Below are 14463 nucleotides of genomic sequence, written 5' to 3'. Positions count from 1 at the left end.
GCAAAAAGCACATTATTCTCTTTAGGAATGTATTTAAGTTAAAGGGAAAGTTGGCAAAAATATAAATAGTCATATGTAGTACATATACCTCCAAAATACTCTTAGGTAGTACTTTAAAGTATTTTTTACATAAGTACTTTACTCCACTGTCAATAAGGCCAAGGTTGTTCATAAGGGACATTGGCAACCTCCAAAAATGACAAAACTTGTATCATGCAACATAATATACTATATTGTTGTACTATCAAGTTGGTAAAACCTCACCACTCAGGTAATGCTGCAGGCTACGCACCTATTTGTCAAATGGATCATTCTCAGTAATATAATAACATTCAAGTTCTCTCAAAGTTGTCATTCGTGCTTGTAATAAGGTATTTTTAGAGGGACATCTTTACTAACATTTAAAAACATTGACAGACAAACACCTTTCTGTTTATACTGAACAAAACATTATACCTTAAAACAAACCAGAAAGAACAAATGAAAAATCATTTTAAACAGGTTATTTTTATGCAAATTAGTTATGCAGAGCATCTAAACTGCAGTACCACTGTAGACATTGAGGAGATCTACAGTACCACTGTAGACATGGAGGAGATCTACAGTACCACTGTAGACATTGAGGAGATCTACAGTCCCACTGTAGACAGGAAGGAGATCTACAGTACCACTGTAGACATTGAGGAGATCTACAGTACCACTGTAGACATGGAGGAGATCTACAGTACCACTGTAGACATTGAGGAGATCTACAGTACCACTGTAGACATGGAGGAGATCTACAGTACCACTGTAGACAGGGAGGAGGAGATCTACAGTACCACTGTAGACAGGGAGGAGGAGATCTACAGTACCACTGTAGACAGGGAGGAGAAGATCTACAGTACCACTGTAGACATTGAGGAGATCTACAGTCCCACTGTAGACAGGAAGGAGATCTACAGTACCACTGTAGACAGGGAAACCCTTAACAAGGAGTTGTAGTCAGTTTTGGAATGGGTGGCCAGTAATAAACTGGAACGGAACATCTCTAAAACTAAGAGCATTGTATGGACCCCAGGAAGAGTAGCTGCTGCTTTTGTAACAGCTGATGGGGATCCTAAGAAAATACGCCAAAATAACTTCCTGTATGTCGACACTCTAATCAAACAAGGATGTGGTTTTTGGATGATCCCCCTACTTTGCATGTCATTGATCCGTGTCTTGCGTGACAGATCTTCATCTTCATCATCATTGATCCACCATCAACATTACAATTCAGAAAACGTCTCAGATGACCCCAATGAATTGTTGTTAGTAATGAAACAGTGGTTTTTGTGAAAGTATGTTTATTTGTCAAAGAAAAATAAATGTAATCTAATATAGTAATATATAAGTCAATACACTTACTCAATGCAGCCAGAAGATCAATTAAGATTAAGGTAATTGTTTTTAAATCTAAACAGCAGTTGACAACATGGGAGACTCTTAGGTCTTGTACACGGTGGTGTAGTGGAGGGTAAGCACTATTTCCACACATTTTGTATTTTACACACACATTTAGCCACCTATCGTGGAAAAATGCGAAGAACATATCAGGAGCATTTCTTTATTCACAGCGAATGGCGTTTAACCACCTATTTTTTTAACCAGTACATCACTGTTTGTACGAATTACTCCAGATGCTGAGGATGACGATGAAGCTGAAGGTGATGAAGATGCAGTAGACGCCAAACAGCAGCCGGTCGAGGATGTAGCCCACCTGCATCCAGTCCTGGGAGATCTGGTTCCCGTCCACATGCTGGGCCACCTGGAGGCGGATGGACTGGAGCTCATTGCCCAGCTTCCTCAGCTCCGCCAGGGCTGGATCGTCTGCCTCAGCCCACATCTTACCTGGTTCTCCTGTTTGAACCTGTCTCTCCACCGTCACTAGAGGGCAGACTTTCACGTCTGTTTCTTAGAGACAAGAGGGAAGGAAGGGAGAAAGGTGAAATTATGAATATACCTCCTAAAGACAGAAATGATTGGTTGTCTAAGGTCGGACCTTAGACTAGTCAAGTGTCTGGAAAAATTTATCAGAGTGATTCCTGCATTTATGTTACTGTTCAGGCTTGTGATTGAAGGCTTTCAATATATTGCATTGGGTTGAACAAGACAAGGATCTGCTAACTGAATGAAAGTCTGTGCAATTCTAAATCCCTGGAGGATCAGACAGGGTACCTCTTGCAACTGAATTGAGGATGACCTTGTCCTCTCTGGATTTCTGAGGCAGCCAGACGAGGGTGCCCATGAAGCGCAGGACGAGCACTCGGACCCAGCCAGGCACTGGGTGGAAGTTACTGGAGCCGACCAGGAGGTTGGTGATGAGAATAGTCTCCAGCAGGCTGGCCACCATTAGAGCCAAGCAGATAGCGAAGAACACATCTGCATGTGCAGGAGGTGAAGAGAGGAAAATATTCAGCCACCCTTAGGAGGACAAAGGAAGTGGACTTCAAAATGATACTTGACCCTAACTAGCTAATCCAATAACACAAAGTAAACATCTACATTTATGACTTACGAAAAATATGGTGTTTCCAGTACACATGTTTTCATACTCACTTATCAGTGGAATGGTGCTTCCTGTAACGGGCAGCAGGTTATTTATGATGAGTAGGAAGACTGAGTAGCCCAAAATAAGGGTCATCTTGAAGGAGGAGCGGTCCACGTTTTGGGGAGGCAGCAGGAAGCTGAAGAGATCCACAGTGATGAGGAAGCAGCTGGGGATCAGAAGGTTCACCACGTAGAGGGTGGCTCTGCGCCTCAGGATAATCTACAGTTTAGAGACAAAATGGTGGATGAAAATCTTCAAGGGTGATCTGGCTTGGTGCAGTCGATTCCCATATCAGACAAGACAAAGCCATAATTATCTGGGTTAGCATCCTATGTGTGAAACAGGAACTAGTCTCTGAAACAAAACTAACGCTAGAAATATAGAGAGCTCAACATTCAGTACTAGTAGAGCTAAATTACTGGCGTCTGAGAAATTACAGTTCTTTGGGTTCGTACGTAAAAGCAGAGCTCATCATAGGGGTTGCTTTCTCCCTGATCAAATGATGATAACTTGAACTTGCTGGATTTGATGTCCATCAGCTCCCACTCCCCTTCAGTGGACAACACGCTAATGGAGCGTTTCAGGATGTCCTCCACCTTCTTCCCTAAAATAATCCTTATGTCCGACACTGCAGGGGAGAAAAAGGAATGGGACATCCTGGGATGAATGGGTTGAACCTATATGGAAGCAGAACATGATATGTACTGAGGGGATGGTAAACTTGGGCCTAACACCAAACAGATCCCTTGGTTGACACCGAGTCATTTATCAAAAACTCAATTGAACCAATGGACCATCCTGTTTCGTACCTATCATTTCAGATCACAAGAGAGTCAGGATGTTTTTTTGGGAGAGAAGGAGTGATGGGTTTGGCGTCTGACCCTTATGTTCAAGTAAGTCCTAAAGCATGGTTGCATTGACGTCTTACCGTGGTGGATGTAGGATCTGAAAGTGAAGGTGCAGTTCTGGACATCAAAGGGGAAGGTGTAGATCTCCAGGTTACAGGAGCTAACCACTCTGACAGGGTTGGCGTCTCGCACTATACCAGAGTGCTTAATGTACACATAAGGGACGATGGGAGCTCTGTTTTCATCCATACTGTAAAACAGGGTGAAAAAATAGGGGGACAATTTCAAACCATGGGCATGATATAAGTCATATGTTTTACATTTCTAAACTGAATCAGTCACTTGTGCAATAAAAAGGGACAGAATTAAAGTGTTTGTTAAAACTTCTTATGGCTGTAGGGGCAGTATTGAGTAGCTTGGATGAAAGGTGCCCAGAGGTACCCAGAGTAAATGGCCTGCTCCTCATTCCCAGTTGCTAATATATGCATATTATTAGTAGTATTGGATAGAAAACACTCTGAAGTTTTTAAAACTGTTTGAATGATGTCTGTGAGTATAAGAGAACTCATATGACAGGCAAAAACCTGAGAAGAAATCCAAACAGGAAGTGAGAAATCTGAGGTTGGTCGATTTTCAACCCAGGCCCTATTGAATTCACAGTGGGATATGGATGAAGTTGCACTTCCCAAGGCTTCCACTAGATGTCAACCGTCTTTAGAAACTTGAATGAGGCTTCTACTGTGTTGTGGGGCTGAATGAGAGGGGAATGAGTCAGGTTACTGGCAGAGAGCCATTTCCTGGTCATGCGCATTTCACTTGATATCGACCTGCATTCCATGGCTCCTCTACACACAAAGGAATTATTTGGAACTTTTTTGAAGATTTATGATAAAAACATCCTAAAGATTGATTGTATACTTAGTTTGAAATGTTTCTAAGACCTGTAATATAACTTTTTGAAGTTTTTGTCCGAAGTTATGTCTGACCTGCACGAGCGTATGGATATGTGTACCTAACGCGCTAACAAGTAGCTACTTGGACAAAAATAATGGACATTATCGAACAAATCAAGCATTTATTGTGGAACTGCGATTCCTGGGAGTGCATTCTGATGAAGATCATCAAAGGTAAGGGAATATTTATAATGTAATTTCTGATTTCTGTTGACTCCAACATGGCGGAAAATGTTGTTTGTTTTCTGAGCGCCGTACTCAGATTATAGCATGGTTTGCTTTTTCCGTAAAGTTTTTTTGAAATCTGACACAGCGGTTGCATTAAGGAGAGGTATATCTATATTTCCATGTCTAGCACTTAAATTTTCATCGACATTTATATTGAGTATTTCTGTAAAATTATGTGGCTCTCTGCAATATCACCGGATGTTTTTGGGAACTAGTGAACGTAACGCGCCAATTTAAACTCAGATTTTTTTATATAAATATGAACTTTATCAAACAAAACATGCATGTATTGTGTAACATGAAGTCCTATGAGTGGCATCTGATGAAGATCATCAAAGGTTAGTGATTCATTTTATCTCTATTTGTGCTTTTTGTGACTCCTTTCTTTGGCTGGAATTTCTTTTTTCTTTGGCTTGGTGGTGACCTAACATAATCGTTTGTGGTGCTTTCGCTGTAAAGCATATTTGAAATCGGACACTGTGGTGGAATTAACAACAAGATTACCTTTAAAACAGTATAAAATACATGTATGTTTGAGGAATTTTAATTATGAGAATTCTGTTGTTGTGAATTTGACGCCCTGTACTTTCACTGGCTGTTGTCATATCGATCCCGTTAACGCGATTGCAGCCCTAAGAAGTTTTTAAGATGTCTTCACCCTCGCTGAATTCTAATTAGCATAATAAAAACATCCCTATCAAAATATTTTTAAGCTGGAGATTTGTATGGCCTGTGTCTCAATCCACCACATCGGCCAATGACGGCCTTCTGCATCTGCGGTGGAAGGTGGCTGAGTTATAGTTGTGTTTGTCAGACCATTCGACATCCCGAAAATCGGTCTTCTCTCGAAAACGTCTGTAGAGCCCAAACAAACTAATATAACTGTCACAAATACTCAAAATTCTCCATTTTGCTCTACGACCCCCATAAATTCATGAGACTCGTTTGAAGTAGTTACCGCCGATCTCCCAACTTCATTCCTAACTACACCTCGGAAATGTGTTTACATCCCTGTAAGTGAGCCTTTATCCTTTGACAAGGTAACCCATCCACCTGTCAGGTGTGGCATATCAAGAAGCTGTTTAAAGAGCATGATTATTACACAGGGACAATAAAAGGCCACTCTAAAATGTGCAGTTTTGTCACACAAAACAATGCCACAGATGTCTCAAGTTTTGAGGGAGCATGCAATTGGCATGCTGACTGCAGGAATGTCCTGTGTTCATTTCTCTACCATAAGCTGCCTCCAACGTCATTTTAGAGAATTTGGCAGTACATCCGGCCACACAAGCGCAGTGTATGAAGTTGTGAGGGCTAGTGGTTTCCTGATGCCAACATTGTGAACAGAGTTCCCCATGGAGGAGGTGGGGTGATGGTATGCTCAGGCATAAACTACGGACAACGAACACAATTTAATTTGATCAATTGTCAATTTGAATGGACAAAAGTACCGCAACGACATCCTAGGCCCATTGTGAGGCCCATCTTTTAAATGTACTTTTTTTTTTTTTTTTATGTATCTGTAATCAACAGCCAATCATGTGAAATCCATAGATTAGGGCCTAATGAATTTATTTGATTTTACTGATTTCCTCATATGAACTGTAAATCAGTAAAATCGTTGAAATTGTTGCATGTTGCGTTTATATATAGTTATATATAAGGAGTTTTAGTGCCCCCAAAAAAGAGCTTAATAGTGGGGGGAAAAATTACACATTTCCTGATCTTTCTTAAATACGACAGACACTTTAAAGCAAACTTAATTTTATTACATTTTTTTGACTATGTATTTTTCCATGTATTAATCTGTTACTCAATGTGTTTCTATGGGGTAATATCAGTAAGACCAAAGTCATTGTTTCATCAAAAAAATAAGTATATCGTATCTCTATAGACTATAGAGATGTTTAACTCACAATTCATTGATTACCACATCTGGTGACCAGAACCTTTCCCTGGGGAGAGAAATATTGGCAGAGCCGCATTGGACTGGGTCCCAGCTGAAAAATTCATTCTCCCATTCCTAAAACAACACATTAGCAACAATGTAATATGTTTGTAAGCAGCATTCAAAATGATAATATGATGTTAGGATTGTAATACAGTCAAAGATAAAATATATTTTTTAGTATTAACCAAATATATATCACTATTGCTATCCAGTACATATTGGTGCCCTAACAAATATGAAGTAATGTGAAGTAACGTCCTTAACACAGGTGCTGTAGGAGAATCAGAAACCAAAGTGCACATTGATAATGACTCCCATACACTGTGCACGTATACTTGCAAAAATAATAAAATAATACGTTTACCTTCACCAGCCAAATGTAGGTGTTCAACAGTTGTGCTTTTTCTTCCTGAAAAGAGAATTAGTTTTCCTACAAAGTAAAGGCAATAAAGCCACATTTTACATACGTCTACGAAACAGGATGTAGAAGAACATTCAGAACTATATAGCACATGTCAAATACATTGATGGATTTAATGGTATGTCTCCTCAGGTGAACCAGTTGAAAGGGATACCATGCTGTCCTACTACTCCTTACCACACCCAGGATGCCGTAGAGAGTGAAGTACATGCTGATGTTGGTGGGGGTTGAGAGGTTCATGACAGGTCGTATGGAGTACAATGTCATGACGTTCTCCAGGGCGGCCAGAAGGGATATGGTGTTGGGGTTGGTGCAGTTCACCACTATCTTACATCTCAGGCATGGCGCTGGGGAAACAATGGTAACCATGCTGCTTTAAATTGTGGTTTTGTTATGACCCTGTGTGGCCCAGTTGGTAAAACATGATGCTGCAATGCCAGAGTTGTTGGTTCAATTCCCACAAGGGACCTGTGGGAGGGTAGCCTAGTGGTTAGAGCGTTGGACTAGTAACCGGAAGGTTGCAAGTTCAAACCCCCGAGCTGACAAGGTACAATCTGTCGTTCTGCCCAGTTAACCCACTGTTCCTAGGCCGTCATTGAAAATAAGAATTTGTTCTTAACTGACTTGCCTAGTTAAATAAAATAAAACATGTATTCACTCACTACTGTATGTTGCTCTGGATATGAGAATCTGGTAAATTAGGTCAAATATAAGAACATCTTCAGTGAAAAGTCTTTAATTTTACCAACTAATGGGGTTCCTGCGTATTGTAGATATCATTATTAGAATCTTGTTTGAATGATGAAGACATTCATCATTGGTACTTTTTCATATGATAGTGAAATGAATTGACTGCAAACCCACAAATACATTATGTTATGAACTTGATCGTTAAGGTATCAGATACCCCAAGTAATATCAAAAAGTTAACATAAAACTAAAGAATAAATGAAAACAAACTATTACTCAAATATAATACTTTAAGTTTACTTAAATTAGTTGACGTGACTTTTTCTTTCCCCGTGTCCAAGCTGTACCTACCCTGTACCATGATGCAGCAGATGATGAACAGAACCTGGTGGGAACTGACCCACCATCGTTGAGACTGAAATAGTCATTTAAAAAATCACTGTTAGGTTCAAAGGTCAAACTGTATTTTAGATATACGGTCCATTGTTTAGTGTATGTTTGATAATTAACACAATTTGTATAACACCATGAATGACTTTATGAATTCAAACCTTAATTTACCTTAAATTAAATGTACCTCTCTCATTACTTGATAGACACCGATCAAATGTTTTGACCAATTACAGTAAATGCATTGAAGCACAACACACAGACACACAACTTAAGTAACGTAAAACCCCCAATTGTAACAAAAGGCATTAGAATGAAAGATATTTACCTCCATTTTGGAAAAATCCTTGGCTGCCATTAAGCAGCAAGCTACAAGTTCTTGACCGTTTCGATCCTCTGGCTGAAGAATTGTTCAGAGCAAAGCTTTGTTTCCTAACACCCATCGATAGCACCTCTTCACCAGCTGGAACAAATTGTATATATACAGACTAATTTGCATAGTTAAACACTTATGTTGATGTATTGTCATGTCATATCATAATTTGCTGTTGGAGAATCCACAGAAAATCTTACAGCTCCAGACTGTTTTCAAGTTTTAACACAGTTCTCCTGCAACAAAGATCTCTGATACGTTAGAAGTGACACGAAGAGTCAGTGATTTCTTGATTGTGCAATCAAACTAAAGTGTTGTAGAAATGTGGTAGAAATATGCCTAGCAACAGAGAAGACCATGAGTGAGATCCATAAACTTTGGGGCAAATGAGGTGGTCAGTAGAGCAGGTGAACTCTTGTGGTGCAGAGCTACTTTACCTGCACGGGGTTGGATACAAAACAGGCGTGAGCCACAGTAAATGGCTGTGGTGGAGGGTGAAGTTGCCCCTAGATGCTGATCCTGGGTCAGTGTATCATTTTCCACACTAATGGTTAAGGTTAGGATTGGGGGAGGGGAAGCTGATCCTAGACCTGTACCTAGGAGACATTTCACCCCAGAGCTGTGGTGTACCAACCTACGCAACAAGTGCAACCAGTGGGCATCGGACGATAGTGTACCACAGCTCTGCAGACAATACATGTACTGGGCTATGGAAATGAGCTGGGGGTTCACCTCAGCACACAAAGGAACAGGTGTCCCAATGTCCCCCCATTCAGCTCTCCCACCCAAATCATTTGTTATATAACTTATGAAATGTTATGAAATGGTAATGTTTATTCTCTATCTCGTGTCTGATACAACATAGAGGCTGATAGTTGAATTATAGATGGGCGATAATATGAGTCCTGGAATTAGTTCCTGACTTAATTAAGGAGACCTCTTCATTCGTAGATATCTGCAATCAAGTACTAATGTGTCTGTAAACATCAGCATCGTTTTAAGATGAACATTCCAATAATTATGGGACAAAATTCACCCAACTTATTGTGGGAAGGTTGTGGAAGGCTACCAGAAACGTTTGACCCAAGTTAAACTATTTAAAGGCAATGCTCCCAAATACTAATTGAGTGTATGTCCACTTCTGGCCCACTGGGAATGTGACGAAGGAAATAAAAGCTGTAATAAATCATTCTCTCTAGTAATTATTCTGACATTTCACATTCTTAAAATAAAGTGATGATCCTAACTGACCTAAAACAGGGAATGTTTACTAGGATTAAATGTCAGGAATTGTGAACAACTGAGTTTAAAATGTATTTGGCTAAGGTGTGTGTAAACTTCCGACTTCAACTGTAGATGTTTGCAATCAAGTATTACTATCTCTGTAAACATCAGCATCGTGTTAAGATGAACATTCAAATAATTGTCGCTAGGAGTAGCTAAACGTGTGTGTATGGAGGAAACGGTACTAAAATACAGTTAATCCCTTTTAACTTCATCATCACGCTGCCAATAATACATTCGATTCACACAATGATTGGGAAGAAATGCAAATGAGTTCATAAAGCCATTTTATTTGTATTGTGTTTATTTGCATTGTCTTTGACAAAGGGGGGGGGGGGGGGGGGGGTGTTGTGGCCAGTGCAGGCCTGTCAACGTTACCATAAAGGCTAAGTCCTCATCATGAAAGAGGAAGAGGATATGTGGTGTATTTATTTTGGTTATGGGTAATAAACTTCCACGTAAGAATACAAAAGAGTGACATGCTGTGTCTTGTAGTAGTTCACGCCTAATATCACACCCCATCATCAACAAATGTCTTGTGCAATAAAACTTGTTTCGACCTTCATTAGATTGGATTACAACTACAAATAGACACACTGTGGAGTAAGACAGGAAATACACAGACCCAACAGTATTGTTGGTGTACCAGCAGAATAATTCAATGACAGTAATAAAGCTTTGTGTCACGCTCGCTATCGTCAAACTCCCTGTCATAAATCAACCAAGGCGCAGAGTGCATGTAGTTCCATGTCTTTTAATGAAAGTGAAACAGAAACAACCAAGAAACAAACAGGTAAACAGGAAAAAAAAAAGACAGTGACACAACCCGAGGTGCACACAAATAAATAATAAAAAATAATTACCCACAAAACACAGGTGGGAAAAGGCTACCTAAGTATGGTTCTCAATCAGAGACAACGATTTACAGCTGCCTCTGATTGGGAACCATACCAGGCCAAACACATAGAAATAGAAAACATAGAAAAAACACATAGAATGCCCACCCCTCAACTCACGCCCCGACCAAACCAAAATAGAGACATAAAAAAGGAACTAAGGTCAGGACGTGACACATTGTTTGTACACACACTGGAACAGCTGCAAAATAAAGGCAATCCATTTCCTCTTCAAAGGAATCACAAGTAGAGGAACCTTCTCTACCTCTCTAACCCCACATAGCTGAGGAACCTTCTCTACCTCTCTAACCCCACATAGCTGAGGAACCTTCTCTACCTCTCTAACCCCACATAGCTGAGGAACCTTCTCTACCTCTCTAACCCCACATAGCTGAGGAACCTTCTCTACCTCTCTAACCCCACATAGCTGAGGAACCTTCTCTACCTCTCTAACCCCACATAGCTGAGGAACCTTCTCTACCTCTCTAACCCCACATAGCTGAGGAACCTTCTCTACCTCTCTAACCCCACATAGCTGAGGAACCTTCTCTACCTCTCTAACCCCACATAGCTGAGGAACCTTCTCTACCTCTCTAACCCCACATAGCTGAGGAACCTTCTCTACTTCTCTAACCTCACATAGCTGAGGAACCTTCTCTACCTCTCTAACCCCACATAGCTGAGGAAAATTCTCTACTTCTCTAACCTCACATAGCTGAGGAACCTTCTCTACCTCTCTAACCCCACATAGCTGAGGAACCTTCTCTACCTCTCTAACCCCACATAGCTGAGGAACCTTCTCTACTTCTCTAACCCCACATAGCTGAGGAACCTTCTCTACTTCTCTAACCTCACATAGCTGAGGAACCTTCTCTACCTCTCATCTCACGTTGCTGAGGCTCTTATTCCACTTTCGTTGTGCCCTGTGCAGCCACACCTATCTTCCACCAGTTCCACCAGTGTCTCACTGCATTTATTTAATCAACAAATAGCTTTAGCAATTAGACATTAGGGTGTACCCAATGACCACTAGATATAGACAAGTAAAACAAAGAGAAATATTATAAAAAGTGTATTAGGGCGTATACCAGTCTATTTCTACCATATTCTACCGGGCTTTAAAACGCTTTGTGCAAAGGCCCATACTGCAGGCTTCGCAATGGGCACTCTCATGGGGGGGACCTTCATCGTCTTCGTCATCGAAATCGCGTCTGTTTCTCTTGCCCAGGTTCTCGCGGTAGCACTTGACACGAATCTTCTCCATCAGTTTCTCCAGTAGGACTTCGAGTTTCTCCTCATCGAAACTGGCCTCCTCCATAAGAGCGCCGTCACATTGCCTGCATTCCTGACGCAAACATCGCACTTTCACCATTCCCTGCCCTGACGATAGATGCATGTGAAACACCACATTCACCCGGCCAGAGGACCAACTTCTGTTACACTTGGAGCACTTGAACCTTCATGTGGAAATTGGAGAAAAAAGGGGGAAGTGGGTTTCAGACACAAGCAGCTTTTAACAGAGCAATTGTTGAAATCCATTACAGTGCTGTTGTAATCAACTTGTGTTATACTTTGCGCAAGTATTCTTCGTAATTCAACCCCAGGCACAGTCTTTACCTGGTGTTGACTTACAAATAATTCAGTATTTACCTGGTGTTGATTTACAAATAATTGCATTCAAACATACTTTTTGAGAGGGCTACATGAAAGCTAGAGAAATATACTGAACAATATACTGAAGAAAAATAAGTAAAGTGTTGGTCCCTTGTTCCATGAGCTGAAGTAAAATATCCCCAAACTGTTCCATACGCACAAGCTTATTTCTCTCAAATTTTGTGCACAAATTTGTCTACATCCCTGTTAGTGATTTCTCCTTTGCCAAGATAATCCATAAACCTGACAGGTGTGGCATATCAATAAGCTGATTAAAGAGCATGATCATTACACAGGTGCACTTTGTGCTGGGGACAATAAAAGACCACTCTAAAATGTGCAGTTTTGTCACACAACACAATGCCACAGATGTCTTAAGTTTTGAGGGAGCATGCAATTTGGAATGCTGACTGCAGGAATGTCCACCAGAGATGTTGCCAGAGCTCATTTAATTTCTCTACCATAAGCCGTCCCCAACATTGTTTTAGAGAATTTGGCAATACTTGCAACCGGCCTCACAACCGCAGACCGTGTGTAATCAAGCCAGCCCAGGACCTCCACATCCGGCTTCTTCACCTGCCGGATCGTCTGAGGGGGGGTGCTGAGGCTTATTTCTGTCTGTAATAAAGCCCTTTTGTGGGGAAAAACTCATTCTGATTGACTAATCCGCCCTAATCTATGGATTTCACATGACTGGGCAGGGGTGCAGCCATGCACCCAATTGACTGATTTCCTCATATGAACTGTAACTCCGTAAAATCATTGAAATTGTTGCTTTTATATTTTTGTTCAGCATACAGTTTAAATATATCTATCTACTATAGTTTAAAACATTTTACAGCATTTACCCTTTAAATTAAAACTTCAATGTCAACTATACGTCTAATGTATTTAATTTATCAGATACACACAATGACCTGTTTTTGGTTGTCTATGTTAGCACCTAACAGGTAACACACACAGTGCAACAATATCAAAGGACTCCTACCTTCCAAATGCCCCACTGATGTACTGATGCCAGCCAAATTGCACATTGTCTGCCTTAATGGAATCATCAAACTCCATACGCCAGCGGTCTCTCTTATTCCTCTTCAGATTATTGACCTTTGATTGAAAAATCCTAATCCATTCTCGGTTAGTCATTGCTCTTTTGGTGAAGTAGCCAAACCCTTTGACTTGTTGTTGTTATCCTTCTTCTTCACACACACTTATACTGTAGCTAAGAATGACCTGGCAGTTATGCAAATAGCTTTCTTAAAACTGTTGCCTTCAACAGGAATGCTATGGGGAAAGTGAAACTTAAGTGTGCTGTTAGGTTTCTATTTCAACTGATAGTCCTGGCCCAGCTATCACATTTGTTTCCTTAGAAGTTGTGGGAATGTACATGTTTTGTTTCCCATAGGTTCTGAGAACAAAGCCATACGTTTCCTGACCGGTACAACTCAACCTTATTGAAAGGTTCTGAGAACAAGAAGTATACATTTTTCCTGTTCTGGGAACCTTCATTTTTTAGATTGCAGCAAGGTTCTGAGAATGTTTTACTATGCTTCCCTGTGGGTTTAAAGGTTCTGAGAATGTTTTACTATGTTTCCCTGGGGGTTTAAAGGTTCTGAGAATGTTTTACTATGCTTCCCTGGGGGGTTAAAGGTTCTGAGAATGTTTTACTCTGCTTCCCTGGGAGTTTAAAGGTTCTGAGAATGTTTTACTATGCTTCCCTGGGGCTTTAAATGTTCTGAGAATGTTTTACTATGCTTCCCTGGGGGTTTAAAGGTTCTGAGAATGTTTGACTATGCTTCCCTGGGGGTTTAAAGGTTCTGAGAATGTTTGACTATGTTTCCCTGGGGGTTTAAAGGTTCTGAGAATGTTTGACTATGCTTCCCTGGGGCTTTAAAGGTTCTGAGAATGTTTGACTATGCTTCCCTGGGGGGTTAAAGGTTCTGAGAATGTTTTACTATGCTTCCCTGGGGGGTTAAAGGTTCTGGGAATGTTTTACTATGCTTCCCTGGGGGTTTAAAGGTTCTGAGAATGTTTTACTATGCTTCCCTGGGGGGTTAAAGGTTATGAGAATGTTTTACTATGCTTCCCTGGGGGGTTAAAGGTTCTGAGAATGTTTTACTATGCTTCCCTGGGGGTTTAAAGGTTCTGAGAATGTTTGACTATGCTTCCCTGGGGGTTTAAAGGTTCTGAGAATGTTTTACTATGCT

General features: G+C 40.6%; 2 protein-coding genes across 2 annotated transcripts; both read right to left on the bottom strand.

The window, feature by feature from the left end:
• Positions 1 to 1311: 1311 nt before the first annotated feature.
• On the bottom strand, positions 1312 to 7342 carry LOC139414319 (5-hydroxytryptamine receptor 3A-like). The gene is made up of 8 exons (XM_071162241.1): positions 7151 to 7342; positions 6917 to 6961; positions 6518 to 6624; positions 3501 to 3670; positions 3028 to 3200; positions 2581 to 2791; positions 2200 to 2403; positions 1312 to 1935 (listed from the first exon to the last, which is right to left on the bottom strand). Exons 1-8 carry the CDS (start codon positions 7340 to 7342, stop codon positions 1637 to 1639), a joined length of 1401 nt encoding a protein of 466 aa, XP_071018342.1. The 3' UTR covers positions 1312 to 1636.
• A 3106-nt stretch (positions 7343 to 10448) lies between these two features.
• On the bottom strand, positions 10449 to 13502 carry LOC139414926 (receptor-transporting protein 2-like). Its single transcript, XM_071162561.1, has 2 exons — positions 13248 to 13502; positions 10449 to 12063 (listed from the first exon to the last, which is right to left on the bottom strand). The coding sequence occupies exons 1-2, from the start codon at positions 13400 to 13402 to the stop codon at positions 11715 to 11717; spliced, it is 504 nt and encodes a 167-aa protein (XP_071018662.1). The 5' UTR covers positions 13403 to 13502; the 3' UTR covers positions 10449 to 11714.
• Positions 13503 to 14463: the final 961 nt, after the last annotated feature.

This window comes from Oncorhynchus clarkii, chromosome 1 (assembly GCF_045791955.1).
Source record: "Oncorhynchus clarkii lewisi isolate Uvic-CL-2024 chromosome 1, UVic_Ocla_1.0, whole genome shotgun sequence".
Lineage (NCBI taxonomy): Eukaryota > Metazoa > Chordata > Actinopteri > Salmoniformes > Salmonidae > Oncorhynchus > Oncorhynchus clarkii.
Note: the sequence above shows the minus strand (reverse complement) of the source record. Positions and strands in the feature narration are given on the sequence as shown.

Coding starts and splice junctions, on each gene's coding strand:
- LOC139414319 (XM_071162241.1), bottom strand. CDS start 7,342: ATGGTTACCATTGTTTCCCCAGCGCCATGCCTGAGATGTAAGATAGTG. Junction 3,671..6,517: donor GATGTGGTAATCAATGAATT/GTGAGTTAAACA, acceptor CCTGTTTTACAG/TATGGATGAAAACAGAGCTC. Junction 2,792..3,027: donor ATGATGAGCTCTGCTTTTAC/GTACGAACCCAA, acceptor TCTAAACTGTAG/ATTATCCTGAGGCGCAGAGC.
- LOC139414926 (XM_071162561.1), bottom strand. CDS start 13,402: ATGACTAACCGAGAATGGATTAGGATTTTTCAATCAAAGGTCAATAAT. Junction 12,064..13,247: donor ATCAGTGGGGCATTTGGAAG/GTAGGAGTCCTT, acceptor TTCCACATGAAG/GTTCAAGTGCTCCAAGTGTA.